Source organism: Passer montanus, unplaced genomic scaffold (assembly GCF_014805655.1).
Source record: "Passer montanus isolate IOZ18808 unplaced genomic scaffold, ASM1480565v1 scaffold18, whole genome shotgun sequence".
In the NCBI taxonomy this organism is placed as follows: Eukaryota; Metazoa; Chordata; class Aves; order Passeriformes; family Passeridae; genus Passer; species Passer montanus.
The window spans coordinates 9,390,614-9,407,434 of record NW_024365381.1 but is presented as its reverse complement, the minus strand read 5'-3'; the positions used below and the strand labels follow the sequence as shown (position 1 = coordinate 9,407,434).

General features: G+C 38.6%; 1 protein-coding gene across 7 annotated transcripts in view; it reads right to left on the bottom strand.

The window, feature by feature from the left end:
• Positions 1-16,821, bottom strand: part of SIPA1L1 (signal induced proliferation associated 1 like 1) — a 201,860-nt gene that overhangs the window by 65,794 nt on the left and 119,245 nt on the right. For all 7 annotated transcript variants that reach the window (XM_039704988.1, XM_039704995.1, XM_039704993.1 and 4 more), the window contains one exon: positions 2,626-4,446. In XM_039704988.1, the coding sequence (XP_039560922.1) occupies positions 2,626-4,123 (1,498 nt within the window). In that variant the 5' untranslated portion in view covers positions 4,124-4,446. The remainder of the gene's footprint in view (positions 1-2,625; positions 4,447-16,821) is intronic.

The following is a 16,821-nucleotide window of genomic DNA, read 5'->3' as shown; positions in this document are numbered from 1 at the left end:
TTTAACTGGCAGTTCTTTACTGATATAGTCTCAAATTACCTTCTTTGTTATTTCCAGTTGGAATGAAAACCAACTCAGCTTACAATTTTCTGGAACATTGCTTTTTATTCTTTGCAAGCTCTAAGGTTACTAGGTGTTCTCAAAGTCCATGACATTTTCCTGGTTTGAGATCTTTAAAAGGTATTGTTGTCAAATCAGAAATCATCTAAGAATACTTCCAAGCCTACTGACTTGATGAGCTGATCCTACTGAAATTGTCTTTTGGCACTGTCTGTTCCATTCATAACATCATAAAAATCCAACCTCCTCTTCCAGCAAAAAAATTTCTGCATCATTACTTGCTTCATGTCACATAAAAAATTCAGTTACAACTGACTTTCTAGATTTTTTTTTTCCCCATGATGCTGCTTCAAATTTTATCACTATCCCATCTCATCAGCTTAGTTTAAAGTTTGCTCAGAGAACGATGATACTCTGGGTGGTCAACAAAACAGGTTTTGTACTTGCAGAGAACTGGGGTTTGGGATAGCTAAGGACGCTTCTGAAGTACAGCATTTAAGATAAAAATCTCTGGAAGAAACAACACCCATGGTTTGGACTCTGTTGGACTGAACACAAGAAAAGTTAATTTAAAACCCCATTTTATTGCTTAAGGGAAAAAAAAATATCACAGCTTCTTTTCCTCATCCCATCCTACTCCATAGCACACATTTGTATATCTGGCCACCCCTCACCATACCCTGAGGAGTAGATTATGTTGATTTTATCAATTCTTCCCTAATTACATCTAAGAAAAAATGGAAACATAATGGTGACTGGAACTGTAGGAGCATGAGGGTGTGGTTTCCCTTAAGGAGAAGGCAAACCAATAAATGGGTTTTGCCTAAGGGCTGAAATTCCACTCACACCTCCTTCCTCTTCTGCTGCTGTCTTCCATCCCTCACCTGGCCATATGGCTTTGGCACTTCTCTGACTGCAAAGACATAATAATATCCCTCACCAGAACTGGAGAGAAACAATCGAGCAATTAACCCCAAATTTATTGCCATGGCAAGAATTCTGCTTGCTTGTTCAGTAAACTCAACTGGCTTATCAAGTTCTCTGAAAACAAGAGAACTGGTACAAGGAAGAAGAAGAAATAATGTCTGCCCCTCTTAGTGCTGAAATGCTGTAAATCAGGCCAGCTGTAACATGAAACTTTAGTTGCTGATTGCAAAACTCACTAGACTGATAAGGAATCAAATTGTTCCAGAGGGAGACAGAGAGGAAAATAATCCCAAAGGTCACAAACCTCAGGCTCTCCCCTCCAAGCATACCTTATCCTGTATCACGCATCTAGCTTACTTTTCTCAGGAAACCATTATTTTTCCTAACACCTATGTCTCCAAAGGATATGGATCAGCACTCTCAAAAAGCACAGAGCAAAGGCTACCTCTCAGCCCTAGAAAGAATGCACAAAGAGGAGACTACGGAAAGAGTAACAAGAGCCACCTAAACAATGGACAATGCAGGGAGGAAGAGGTGAGAGATGGACATATTTTGAAGGCAACAGAAAAATGGGAAATTAATTTATTAGCAATAACATGCAGTTAAGAAATGTAAGCTTTTTCTTTTAAGACATCAATCTAATTCTTACCAAGCATCCCTGTTGCTTTTGTAAGTGAGAAACAAGCTCCTTTGACCTGCATTCACTGAAGAGAAGAAACCCAATCCTGATCATTGGAAGGTAAGGAACAAGCACTCTCCAGGTCAGTCATTAGACCAGCTCTAGCCATCAGGAAATACAACACAGTCCTGCAGATGAACTCTTAAAGGATTTTGGTCTGCAATCCTTTTTGAGCATTTTCAGAATCATGAATAACAGAGGGAGATCTGTACCTCCTGGTGCCAGTATTATTTTGACTGAGGGGACAGAGTGGGGGAGTGTCTGGGTAATGTTTGGGGCTTGCTCTTTTCTATATAGGTGAAAAGGCTTTGATCTGTTGCTTTGGGCTTTTTGCTCCCTCCCATATACATCCAATGGAAATTATAATCCTTGGTTTCAGGGAAGAACCATGTGATAACAGAACTGTACTCTGGTTTTTCAGATATTCTGTTGACATTGAAACTCAGGTATTTGTGTGTGTATATAAAGTTATATCTAACTTTAAATGTCTTCATTTTTAGATGTCTTCATTTCTGTATTATTAATTTTGAAAAATTTTGAAGTGGATTAAGTTAATTAGTACATCCAAAGATTATTGTAAATGCTACCTAAGATGCACATTCCATTAAATCCTCAGTAAATCAACTCCTGGCACAGTGGGAAGAAAGTTCTCGTCTTTCAGGATTTTCTTGTTTCAATCTTTCAAGTGTCAACCCCTGCCCACTCCTATGAATACCCAAAGCTGTGTTTCAAGACATTCTTATTTTGTAGCCATTGCTACCATATCTATCAGCAATAAAATCCTCAACATTCTTATACTCCAACACTCTGAAAGACTATTAGATATAGCACATACCATCAGTAAAATACACCATTGAAGAAATCCCTAATTCTTGCAAATACTATTAAGCAACAACTGGATTTTGCATGTTTGGAAAACAAAAAATCATTCTTAAAACTCAAGCAGAAATACAATTTACCTTTCTGGTAGAAGAATTTTCGGTAATAATATGCACCAAGGTCTACATGTTCAACGATGTATCTTTTCACTCTGTCTAGATGTAAAATCAGATTCTCCTTGGGAACTTCCAGAACTGCAACTCCAGCATTTGTGCAATGAGAACTCAGAGTGGACTCAAATGAGGCACTTTCACACCCACTGAAGGAACCTGAATTAGATTTGGAAAGGCTGATCTTCCTTTCCCCTTCCCCGCCAATCTCATTACGAAAATAAGGACAACTCATCACTAGTTCATTGCTTTTATCATCCCCCTGGTCCATATTAAGACTTCCTTTTGAATTCAGGTCTTCAGTGCTGCCCATTGGAGAATTGAAACTTGCAGAATGGGACAAGGGTGCGGAGACAAGTGATGCTACAGCAGCAGCAGATGCACCTGTCGTTGTGTTCCTTCTTTTAATAACATTATGCCTGTTGATTGCTGCTTCATTTAAATCAAATAAAATACTCTGTACATCATAATGAGCAAAACACTTCGGACAAGTCCAAGGCTTTATGCTATCTTCTGACCTGTTATCTTCAAGATCTGAAGACTTCCCAAGTTCCCCTTCACCTTTGGCATTACGCAGCTTACGAAAAATAGATGAATCTCCTGTCTCTGATTTTGAGCGTCTCTTGAGTGGCTTCTCCCTTTCCTTAAAGAGTCTCAGGTTTTCCCTTTGAGTAATAGGTCCATCTATCACATCTAGAGAGAATCCTGAACCCTTGCTTCCACTGGCAATCAGAAGCTCACCGAGTTTAGTTGAGCCTGGGCTTCTCTGATCAGACTTTTCATCTTTATAGCCCTTCAATAAGTCAAAAAAACTTTCCCCTGAAGTTCCCTGCTTATCTATGGAAGATGTGCTGCCATACTCTCTGTGCAGAGATGGTCCAGATTTAAATGTGGGTGAAATACATTCATCAAAACTATCCACATCAAGCTCACTTATGGTGATGTCGCTGTTGCTGCGCTGTCGTATTCTGCGAAGGGCTTTCCTTGGGGAACTGGGATAGCCATCGGGTGTAAGAAACCTGGAGTCTAGATTCTCAGATTGTCTGGTCTTATTTTTAAGTGTGCTCTGGATGCTCTTTAACATGACAGAATCACTTGCATTCAGGTTAACAGAACTTCCCTGACTCCCAGGACTGCTTTTAGAAGACATGCTGTCAAGGCAACTTGACGTGTCAATATCTTGACTAGATCTGCTTGTCTCCTTGATGTTCTCCTTCCTTGGGGGCCAATCGGCAATCCTTGCCCTGACCCCCATTTTAGGGACTCCAGGGGTAGAGGTAACATGATGGGAACTCTCATTGCGAGGAGGTCCAACTGGCGCCATGACTGCAGATCCTAAGCTGCCATTCTGTGACCGGAAGCGCCTCATGTAGAAGTCATCCGAGTGGACTTTTGAGGTGCCATCTGCTCCGACTGATACCCCAGTGGCAACAGCCCTTTCGGTCTGGGACCGCTTCAAGCTGGTCATGGTCTCTCAGTATGCTCAACCTCAGTAAGTTCCAAAAAAACCCACAGTCATTTCTGCTCTTTAAATGCACAGTTCTCTTCTGGAGAATAGTCTCCAAAATATACAATGGTCGCATGAGATCCTAATCATGGACATTTAAGGACGCAGTTAAATGCCGAATGTCCAGAAAATTCAGATATTCAGTAGGTTTTGATAAGCAATAATTTCCTTCAACTTCTGCATTTTAAGAAGCAGCCATGCTCCAATACATTCAAATAGTTTTAACATCACTCATGCTCCAAAATGTCAGAGGTGTAATTGAATCGCTTATGCTTCTTTTAAGCCTAGAACAGGGGGAAAAAAAAAAAAAAAAATTATTAATTCTTTAATACAGAACTTTTTTGGTAACTGATACTATCAAGGTAATTATTACACATAATTAATCTTTTTAACAAACATGTTTTCAAATCGCATTGATCACCATCACAAAAAAATGCTGCGCTGTGTTACATGGTGGCAATGAGTTTTCCAGGTATTGCAGGGTCGCCTTCTGAAAAAATAATACTGGGTTCTGATTCCAACAAATACAAATTTTTCCTTCTGAACTGATTAGTGGTACTTTTTAGTTGAGTTAGTGAACAGTGTTACAAAGGACAAGTAGGGAGCTTCTCAGCTAAGGATACATACAGCATACATTTCCCAGAGAAATTACATAAGAGCCAGATCAGAACTCCAATTTTTATAACCACTTTAAAGAATTTACCATTTACAAGTCCTACATACTTTGTTGCCATTAGGTATTAACACTACCGATTCAAGTTTCCCATTAATGTAAATATCTAATATGTTAACTCAAAAAAAAGAAAAAAAAAAAGGAACCTAATTAGCAAAAAGCATATAAAATTGTAAGAGGATGGTTGTCAAGAACATTTATTTTGTGCTTTGCACAGCCTTATCTGCACATTAGCTGCATAGTCCAGAAAGCATGTATTACCTCTGAACAGAGTTTGCAACATATCAAATTATTAAAGCTAAATAGAAACACATACTTTTAAGTAATTTGATATGACAAGTTTTATTTAATTCCCTGGCTAACAAATTTTTGTCTACACAGCTCCTGTATTATTCCAGCTTCACAAAGTCACAGAAATGAAATGCTTTCCCATACCTCATCAGTACAGAGGTGATTACAAAGCCTTTAGTACACTGCCCTTTGAGGAGCTAAAAAACCATAATCCACAAATATATCCCTGCTGGTAGAAGACAAAAGCATGGGATTGTCAAGATAAAATCTTGCATTGCTGTGTACATCCTTTAACACAAAGAAGTTAATAATTTTCAAAGGCTGAACCAATCACACAAAATGTGTCCTCTAAATATTTGCCAAATGTGTGCAGAGATGCTGCTGAACCAGCACTGCATTGACAATACAGTATTGTCTAAAATCAAGCCATTCTGATGCTTCCAGGAAAACCAGCACTTTCTGCAGTCTCAGAATTACAGTACTTTGCACCACACTAATTAAATACCAAGCCAGGGCACTTTCCACCTCCAAAGGCAGCATGTTTAAATTTTACTTGCCATATAAAGCACTTCTTTAAAATAGCTGCTCTTAATATAAAGCTCAACACATAAGGAATACTTAAAATGCAAGCTGACTGCATCACACGTAACAAGAGCAGTGCAAGTCACCCAGGGTACAACTATTTGCACAGGCATTTATATAAATTATATAAATGCAGCTCTTCTCCTTGGAATGCTGCTACAGTCTTAGAATCACGGAATGGTTTGAGTTAGAATGAACCTTAAAGATCATCCAGTTCCAGAACCCCTGCCACAGGCAGGGATGCCACCCATTAGATCAGGTCTTAAACACCTCCAGGGATGGACCATCCACAACTCCTTCCTCTGGGCAACCTGTTCCAGTGCCTCACCACCCTCACAGGAAAGAACTTTTTACCATTTAATCTAAATCTTGAAATTTTTGAGTTTGAAACTGTTCCCCTTTTGCTATCACTATTTCCTTAGGTAAAAAGTCTCCATCTTTTTCAAAGCCCTCTTTGAATACTGGAAGGCTGCAATAAGGACTCCTCACAGCCTTCCCTTCTCCAGGCTGAACAATCCCAGCTCTCTCAATCTGTCTTCTTAGAAGAGTTGCTCAAGCCCTCTTATCATCTTCATGGCCTTTCCCTGGACCCAATCCCAGCTCTCTCAATCTGTCTTCTTAGAAGAGTTGCTCAAGCCCTCTTATCTTCATGGCCTTTCCCTGGACCTGCTCTAACACTTTCATGTGTTTCTTGTTGTGAAGAATCCACACCCAGATGCACTACTCCAGATGAGGTCTAACAAGGACAGAATACAGGGGAGACTAACATTCCTGGCCCCGCTGTGTTTGATGCAGCACAGGATACGGCTGGATTTCTGCACTTGCAGCATTGTTGACGCCTGTACAGCTTTTGTCCACCAGCACCCCACAGTCCTTCTCCACAGGACTGCTCTCAAAAAGTTCATGTCCCAGTCTGTACTCATGTCTAGGATTGCTCTGACCTGGATGCAGCACCCTGCACTTGGACCTGTTGAACCTCATTAGGTTCCCACAGACCCACTCCTTCAGCTTGTCAGTGTCTTCATATACAGCATTCATTCCTTCTGTTGTGCCAGCTGCAGCACTCAGCTCTGTGCTGTCAATGATGCTGCTGAAATAACAGGGTGTTTTCTAATTAGAATAACTTTAGAAAGGCAGTTTACCCATGCTGCTGTTTGAAAACTACTGAATATTCAGCCATAATTTTTTACAATTTTCAAACACTCTGCAGCCTAAGAACTAATCAGCTGGAGAAAAAACTTCGTGCACCATCAGATGAAGGAAGGGAAAATGTTAACACTGTATGCCATGATAGAACCTAATCTTCTGCCCACACTTTTCAAAGTATGCCTATCAAAGTGCCTACTTTGCACGGTGCCTATCAAAGAGTGTTTAAGCACTATTAACCTCTATGAAATGGCAACACCTCACAGTACTTCCTAAAGATCTATATAGGCTTGCTTTTATAGGCAGGACAGAAGGAAAATAGAATGAAAACTGATAAGGATTTAGGGCAGGAGAATGCCAGGCTAAAAGGGATCGTAAAGGAAAAGTCAAGCTGAGGGTTGAACATAAAACACGCAGGAGTACAAGCATCCACTACCACAAGCTGCTCTTCACAGTCTGCAGTGAAAGCCAAGATTTGTCCCTCTCTGTTCCCCTTCTACCAACAGTGAGCAAAGTATACACCTCCTCACCCCCAAATGCTGTTCTATTGAAACAGATCACCTAGTAGTACAGGTTTCTCATTAATTTCAGGGCATAAGTTCACGCAGCTCTAAAAAATCCAAAACTTGGTATTGACCATATAAGCATCCAAACACCACCAGTTCTCCCTACCTCCCCAAATTATATGTTTTCCCTTAAAAATTTTCAGGATAACGATCCTACATAAGGATAATCTCTAATCATATGAAAAAATATAACTAAGTGATCAATGTACTCCTGACCTGTTGTATACATGGTTTTGTCATTAGTTATATGACCACACAGCGTATTTTCCAAAGGAAATTCTCTGTTCCTGACTCAGCTTTATGCATGTCTCGCTCTGGGGACCAGCTGTTTCATATTCTGCAGGTTTTTGCAGCTGTCCTCCTTCATCTGCTGTAGCAGCTGGAATACAGGCCGTAAATTATTATGGTAATAGTTAATACCATATTCTGAAGAAATGAACTCCACCATTGACTGTGTCTATATGAATTAAATCACTATTAAGTCAAATGTTTTTGAGAGTGCAACCACCTGTCTGTATTTATTTCTCTAGACCTTCCCAGCCTGGTGTCTAATTTGAGACCTAACAGTCTGGTCTAAAACGTTTGACTAGTTTCAATCAAAATAAAGTGAAAACATGACATTTGATAACATCAAAAATTCCTAAAGCACAGGTTCTGGGTACACTGGTTCTGGGTACACTGGTTATCAGCTTTAATGAAAATAAACAACAACAGCAACCTGTACTTTAACCTTTTCTAGTATTCATTATTTTCAAAACATGACAGCATCAGAGATAGAGTGAATCTCACTTGATTTAAAAGACCAGTAACAGGTGTTATTTTGAAGGGGGAAAACATGCCAGAACTTAACTATTAAGCAGCAAAATTGCTACCACAGAAGATGCAATATATTAACATTAGTTACAATTACAAGATCAGCAGTATGGTACCTACTTCTAATGCCAAGAGCAGCATTTGTGAAGAGTAACAAATCCTACTTAGTTACCATTTCAATATAGAAAAAAACACAACTTAAGGTAGAGCTACAAATATCTATACGAGCAGATTATGGCAACGTCAAACTAGCATAACCATGAAAATGCACTCTTCTAATTTCCAATTACTGAGGAGGCCAACAAAATAATCAGATGAACAGCTATATATAAAAAGCTGTAAATGAAAACCACATGTAAAAACTGAAAGGGTACACGAACACTTAGTACTGATTATATCACCTGAAAACCTGAATAGAGAGTTAAGAGAATAACCATAAAAACCAATTATCTGCTTATCAGATTCCATACAATAACTAGTAAAGCGATCCAAGTATCTGTTCAAAATAGGTCTCAGATACTTAGGACAAATTTTATTTTTTTAGTTTGTACCAGTACCAGATGACTAAGTATCTAATCTCAACTCAAAATGTGCACAAACCTATCTTCATTCTTTTGCTTTCTATTTATACCTTTTTAAATCACTTTGCTGTCTCCTCCAAAGCCAAAGTTTTAGGTGCAGGACAAAGAACAACTCTTATAAAACTTAAAAGGACCCTACTGATCAACTGCAAGATGGTTTTGCAGACTCCATCACTCTTAAAAGGCAGAAAAGTCAAGGATCTTGATTTCTTATTTGTCATGCCTGAAGTCACACACCCAGAAAAATGAAGACATACCAGTCGAGATTTCATCTAGAGACCTTTGCAATACAAAGCAGCAAATAAAAGTAGTTGATCAAGAAGAAATCTCACTCTAATCAGTCCAGGACTGTAAAAAAACTCAATTACTGCACAGTAATCAGTTTCTATCTTGGATCCAGTTAGACAAAGAAGATAATTCAACAACTACTTGTTAAGGTGAAAGGAGGAAAGGAGCTCATACCTGACACATCAATTCAGATACCTTCTATTACAATTTTTCCTAGCTTTAGTTATGTGGAATCATGCTCTTTTTCCCTGCAAAGTAGTGACTTTACCCACAACTGAGTCTTACTTGATGAGATTCAGCAATTACTCTTATCTGCTGAGAACATGATGAGACTCCAGATTCTGGAATCATGGGTGCTAATGATCCTAATAGTCTGATGTTGACAGAGATAGATTTGGGGGCACCAAATTATTCATGACTCATAACGTTCCAAAGGAAAGACTTCATATTTCACCATCAGCCCTCATTATAAAGTGGCATTTTAAAATTAAAAATTTGGAAATGACTGGATCACTTTCAACTCATAAGAAAGTCCCGCTTTTGCCACGCCTCCATACCACAGACCTCCTCCACTCCAAATAGTAAAACATAGTAGAAGGTGGTAAATGCCACATATTGCCAGGGATACTTTAAAATCACCAAAACTGTAGGATAATAGGATCAGAATAACGTTTTATAGCAAGAAGTTGTTAAAAACTTAATGGATATCTTCTCTGTCGCATGGGGTTTACTAAAACACAGTCAATTTAGGAAATGCAGTGCAACAACACACACATTACTGGCAGCAATCCTTACTAACTTTTCCTAGGAAAAGAAATGCCATCAGTACAAGCTCCTGAAAACTAGAAGCTCCTCTAAAACTAGAAAAATAAATGAGAACAAGAAAAAATATTTTATATAAGAAAGCTTATCTATTTGTGTCACAAATTCTTACCTGAGTTATAACAGATCAAACCCCGGGAGGGAATATTAATTTATCAGCCAATTAAGTTATTATATGTACAAAATAATGTCTAATTGCATAAAATTAATTCCTCAGAGGAGAAAAATTCAATTTAGCCTTTTGAAATACTTTATCTGGTTACCTATTATTAGCTTTATCCTTTTCTTCCCAGGATTACTTCCATCATTGTAATTGCAGGAAAGCTAAAAGGTTCATCTTTCTGAGGAAATTTTTACAAACTGAAAATCTATTTGAAGAATAGTGTTTGCTATTTTACTAACTTACTGTTTGTTTTTTTTTTAAACTTAGCAGAACTGCTGGCTTTGTGTTACCTGAATTTGTGATAATTGTCAGCTCTGCATAGACAGACAGATTCCCTCAACCTCCCTTTCTTTTCCCTCCACTTCACCAATTTATGTGTCTACAAAATTTGTCAGTGATTCACACGTCAGCAAGTCTGTGTTTCTGCCTTTTTCTCTGAATGTTTCCTTGCAACCTAACCATAAGAAAAAACTCTCTGCACTGAGGACACCAGGTGCCATCTGTTGCCATACACACAATGATCACCTGCACTGATCTCTGCTGCTAGGATTTAGCACTGCTTTATTCTTAGCTTCATTCTGTGCTGAAGTAGCTGATGCAAATACACATGAACCTAGGCAAGGTTACATTGATTCTAGGGTGTAACAGTAATTACTGTGAGTCACTAGCAGCAGCTTCTGCACTCTTGCAGTATAAGACTCTCTACAAAGCCAAGCTCGCTCTGCTTTCAGGGTGGAACACGCGGAGGATGCACAGCCACTAGAAAAGGGTGCCGAGTTGAGCACATCCACTGTGGCACTCGGCAGAATTTGTTCCCCCAGGTTTGGAGCCCTGGTAACCATGGTGGTAAACTATCAACTGGCTCAGAGCACAGTGAACCAGCTGGCATCCCTGTGCACAAGACCATGAACTCGCACTCAATAATCATAATCTCCTGCAGTCAGTGGTAAATGCTCGTGACATAACAGGATGGTAAATGAAGCATAATAAAAGCCATCAAAGTGAGACAGATATCAAACCGAGACAGCAACGCAGGGGACAGTAATCTCCCACCTGTGCACTTCAGCATATTTTGCTCTGTTATGATTTCCTACTCATTGTTCACCAAGCAAACACAACAATATCTCAAAGCCTGAACTGCATCCTCTGTTTTCACATCCATTTCATACGCATTAATCAAGACACGGATATCACAATTCTCAAGTGTACAAGTAACTGTTGCTAAAACACATACTTAAAAACTCCTTTTAACTGAGACAGGAAGGAAGAGCAAGAAAAGGACTGCACATGGTCACTCCTACTTCAATACTCATGTTCCATTTTGGTACCAGTGTCAGTCACCTAGTTAAGTGTAGAATTCCATTCCTGGAAGGTAATTTACAGGATCTAAAAGAGAGATTACAAGTCTTACTGTATGCTGTACTGTATTCTATTCCTAGAAAAAAAAATTGTTCATAACAATTTACTTTTGAAAGGAGTTCTTGCTCTCTAGGAAACGAGTCTACATCAGTGGCCACCTGAGAGCAAATTATTCCAGCTAACAGATACCATCTCTAAAGGAAGCAACTTTGTACCAACTACAAAACAGTTTCATTTTTAACCCTCCCTTTTCTTATTCTAAAGAGATGCTTCTTCCCTGTCTATTTCTCAGTTTGTAGCTGATGGTATATTGCATCCCTGGGTAAGGGTTCCAGAAACAGACTGCCCTCCCTGGTGTGTGGCTCTCACAAAAAGTTGCTTTACTGAGAAGTGTTCATGTTAATCAATGACTAATATCTGATACTGTGACAATCTGACCTATGAAGAGTCCCAAACCAAAATAACAACCAAAAAAAAAAAAATCCAGACCAAGAAACAACCCCCCCAAAACGGGCTGATACTTCCTGGCCCAGGTACAGTTCAGTACAAGAGCTACAAATTCCAGCACATGCCACGGATGCCCCTTCCCGAGGTTTGCATCCTTGCTCACACTCGCATAGCACAAAGGCCCATATGAGTCCTTTCTCCTCCAGTGTGGTCACCATTTGTTTCCAGCATATCTTTGGCCAGTACAGAGACAGAATTTAGCCTGTGGTCTGTCTCTGAGCTGCTTCCACTGGCTCCATTCATGCTGGCCATGCTTGGCAAACAAGTACACAGACATCACCATGTCTCATGATATGCCACAAACATCAGAGCTGAAGTGAGACCTCAGTTTGGAAGAGGGGTAAAGAGGGTATGTAACCTAGCACCTCTCCAAACTTCCAGGTGCTTCTAAGAGGTCTGGAGTGCAACTCAAAACTAATTTAATTTTTCTCGTAACAGGTGTTGGACTGCATCACTAATTTGATAAAAGAATTATTAAAAACATATAAGCCCATAATTTTGCTACCATTTGAAATCTTTTTCTCAAGACCATTAATATTCCTTTACTCTGTCACTCTAGTTGCTTCTCCCTAAATTACTGACTGGTAAAAGAATTGTACGGAGCTGTTCTGGTGCCTTCATGAAAGTCATCCAGCTCTCAAACCTCCACAGAGCACTATTTCTCCACGGGTTGGCTGATAATCAAGTCATGTGTTTAAAGGAGAAACAAAAGCAGCTTTTCAGGAGCAAAAGTTAAAATGTACCTGAAATTAACAGGCTTTATTTCCACAACCCTGATATTAATCATCTAGAGAGCCTTTCACATTCACACACATTCCTGAGGATGCTCTGGCAACTATTGCTCCTGCTTTAAAGGTACTGCTGCAGTGCTGGACAGGAGAACTACGAGCAGAGGGTGTCACCAGACATCCACACCAGAGGTGTTCATCAATTTCTACGCCACCACCTTTGCTGATGACCCAGGCCCCCTCAGCAGCTGGTCACACAGTCTCCTGTCACTCTAAGCCCAGCTGCTGGTGGTGTTGACAATCACCCTGCACAGTCCTTCCTTCTCAACCCTGGAACCCTCTGCCATGCAGCTTTTTTGGCCCCGGCCCCCAATGGGACAGAATAAACTCCATCAGTTTGGAATTTCAGACCTCAATTTGCTCCCTCAATAAAAGCCATTCAAAAGACAGCTGAGCATCTCATCAAACAAAATATCATTTCTTCAAGCTTCCAAATAACTAATAGGTGTTAAATGAATTTGTCTCCTGATCAGCTAATTTGAAAATACCAAGTAGATCATTACTTGAATCTGTTACAGTTCCTGTATATTGGGAAAATAAAGCAACTGGAAGTTCCACAGATAAAAATCAAACACTATGTTTGCAAAGTGAAAAACAAGTTTATGCTACTACTGAAATGTAACAGTTTTAAGTACACACCCAATAAAGGGTTTTCCTCCCCCCAAATAACCTATTTAAAAAGTCAGTCAAACTACCTAAATGGTATTCTTTGATGACAAAGACTTTAACACAAAGGTAAATATTTTCCCCTAAAATATATAATTTGCTTTTGTGTGTATATACCACATATATTTTTGTGTGTACACATCTACATATATTTACACATAAGATGTTAATGTTACATTTCTAAAGCTTCTCTAAAAGAAGTACTTAAATATAGCTTAAGCAAGCATGGTAATTAACCCTCATGTCAAAGACTTCCCACAATTACTAGTGTTTTACACTAGGTAAATGTGCTTTAATGAAATGCATTCACTACTGCTATATGAAGAAAACAAAATTAAAGCTAAACCCATCAAATGTTGATTGTATGTTTCTACAGGAAATTTTGACACTCATAACCTGGAATAAGCCCTGCAGCATGAATCTTTTAGGTATTCAGATTATTCAAACCTTAGGCAAATAAAGACAGCACAAAATAATTATATTGAAAATTACAGTCCAAACTATAAAGTCATACAAGGGCCTCAGAGAGCATCAGAGATTCTTTTTACAGTTCACAGTTTTTAACAGATAATAAAGCATGTAATTCTCAAACAATCCTTGCAAGAAGAGCAGCAGTTTCCATTTCAAGTGACTGCCGCATCCAGTCAAGTGTGCAACGCCAAGAAAAGAAGTCAATTAGAAACCTTAGAGAAAGAGAGTAATTTGTAGCAAAAACTTGAACAGTTTTTTTTTAATCCTATGATTGTGAACAACTGCAATATTCAATTTGAAATACACTCAGCTTTTCACTCTACAGCCTTCCACTAAAAATCCTTTTGGGGAAAAAACTAAAAACTCAGTAATATTATTTTCATCAATATGCCAATTTAGCTTTTTCAAATAGCAAGTTTTGTATTACTATACTAAGCACTTGAAAACATACTGGTCTATCAGTGTAAAAAACACAATCTAAGAGTGCAGATAAACAAAAAGTAAAAATAAATAAACTCCTAATAAAAGTAGGCTAAAACAAAAGGTTTAAAGAAAAAAGTTAACTGTTTATTTAGACCCTGATCTTAGAAGACAAAACCTTAGTAAGCAACAGTTTTTATAAGAAAGGGAGAATAATTTTCAGTAACTCTTCATGTTTGTATATTTTTCATTCTTTTAATTTTGCTCTTAGACCATCAGCTTCATACTTTGCCTGCAATCATTTCACTCACAAACGTGCAATCCCATTTACAAGCCAAACTCTGGTGTTCCTTCAGTGGAACACTGAAATAGGCTTTAAAATCACTTATGTACCAATTTCCTAAAGGATTCTAAAAAGACTGCCACTATCAACCACCTAGATCACTGTTAGAGTGATATTGATGGATTACTGCATGCTGCATTTCTCCCATATACTCCACCCCAAAGTGGGAAAATGAATACTGGGTGCGATATTTTTGGAACCACATTTTGTGTTTTCTGAAGCCTACTTTATCCATATAAGCAAACAAAAATGACAAGCAGATGAAATAACATTTTTCTTCAGACAATTGAACTGTTCACTAGAAGGCATGGCAACAGATTCAGTAAGCACATATTTTTAGAGCAGTGCTTATGGCAACCCCTCCCAGTGCTCCAATGTAACAGATCCTCCCAAACTAAAAAGGCTGTGGTCTTTGTCCAAGGAAGATGTTTATTTTCTAGTTTGGTTTCATTCAGAGTTAAAGATGGGGTCATCCCACAGACCGAAAAAGAAAACCATCTTAAATTACTATTTGACACACATGCTGTGTAAATCTAACCTTATGAGGAACCATAAATCCACCAGAATTTAAAAAAAAAAAAAAAAGCTTTCAGGCTTCTCTCTTATATAACATAAGAAGGCATTTCATCAGAGATCCCTGGGGATAATTCACTTCCCTGTTTCTGACAAAACACATATAAAAAGCTTTTTGTCCTTGACAACCACACTTATTTTCTAAATATATGCATTACATATGTGTTTTCCAAAATGTCATATTCATGAATATAAAGGAATACAGAGTTCAACCTCCACATAGGATTGTATCTAGCTTTTTTTGTTAATCTTCCTTTAAACTTAAGACTATAAGAAACACAGTTTTAAGACTTCACCAGTTTTGAGGGCATGAAAATACATCAGAAAAATATGGATGGGACCATACAACTGAGAGGAATTTAAGAGCACTAGGTGTTCTATCACCAGCTGACAAAGATTAGATATCCATTACCGATATCACCTCAAAAACTGCAAAGGATTTCTGAAGCTTTCATTGTGAAAAGCAAAAAAATGACATATAAACTTGCAAATAGCCCCAAAAACCTAGCAGGGAACAGAGTACAACTACAGAAACCTTGTACTCTGCTAAAATGAACAAATATTACAATGGCATTCCCCTTTTCTGTATGGGAATGTACACAAAAACATGAGGCAAAAGCCAGACTGATAGTACATAAACTATTCCACATCTAAAATACTTCAAGTACTAATAATGATGAAAAAAACAATGTAGAAAGGGACAAAAACCTATGTGTGAAAATATGCAGTTACTCAGCAGAAATCTACATCCTGCATGATTGCAACATTTATGGTTTAGAAAACAATAAAGGTAGATATAAATATTTCAGTTGATTCATTTCTTGTGAGTGCTGTGCTATGAGTGGGCATTCAGGCTGGATTTCACAGGACTTAGAAGAACTCTTCATATGCAGAAAACCAAGAAAGGTTACTTGGAAAATCTCTCAGTGACCAACACGTAGATGAGACCCTTAAGATTTGATGATGTGGGTACATTATGTTCTACAGTCCTACCACAGACTATATAGTCAAAGCAACTGAGAGCATCCAAGTAGACAGCTCTTCTATTTTAAAGATAGCAACTCACAGGGCAGAGAGTTATCTCCAGCAACTGCAACACAAAAATAATACCCACCTAGCCACCTACATCAACTCTTCAGGAGTGATTGTGAAAGTCTGCACAACTCACTGTGTGAAGCAACCTACACCAAATTACAACACCAGGGAGAAGCAAATAAGCAATTCAAGTCATGAATCCAGACAGTCAAGCTGGCAAATACAGGATACAAACTGAGAAGAGCAAGCAAGGTGGCAGCGACATCTAAAAACACACTTTGCAATTTAAATAGGAATCAGTCTATTACAAGCACACATACGCCAGCAGTACTGGCACTTCATCCATATATTCTTAAACCTAAGAACAAAATTTAGCTGGATGGTTGAATATTACCAGTAGTCTCAAAGCATAAGCAAACTTGTGTGGGTTTGACCTGCACACCTGTCCATGCAGGTTTTTTATCAACTGCCTTTCCAGCCCAAGACAAGATGTATGCACTTTTCTCTAAGTTGGGCTACAACAACTCACAGATACCACAAAAATAAGCCTCCAGCCAAACATACCAAATATA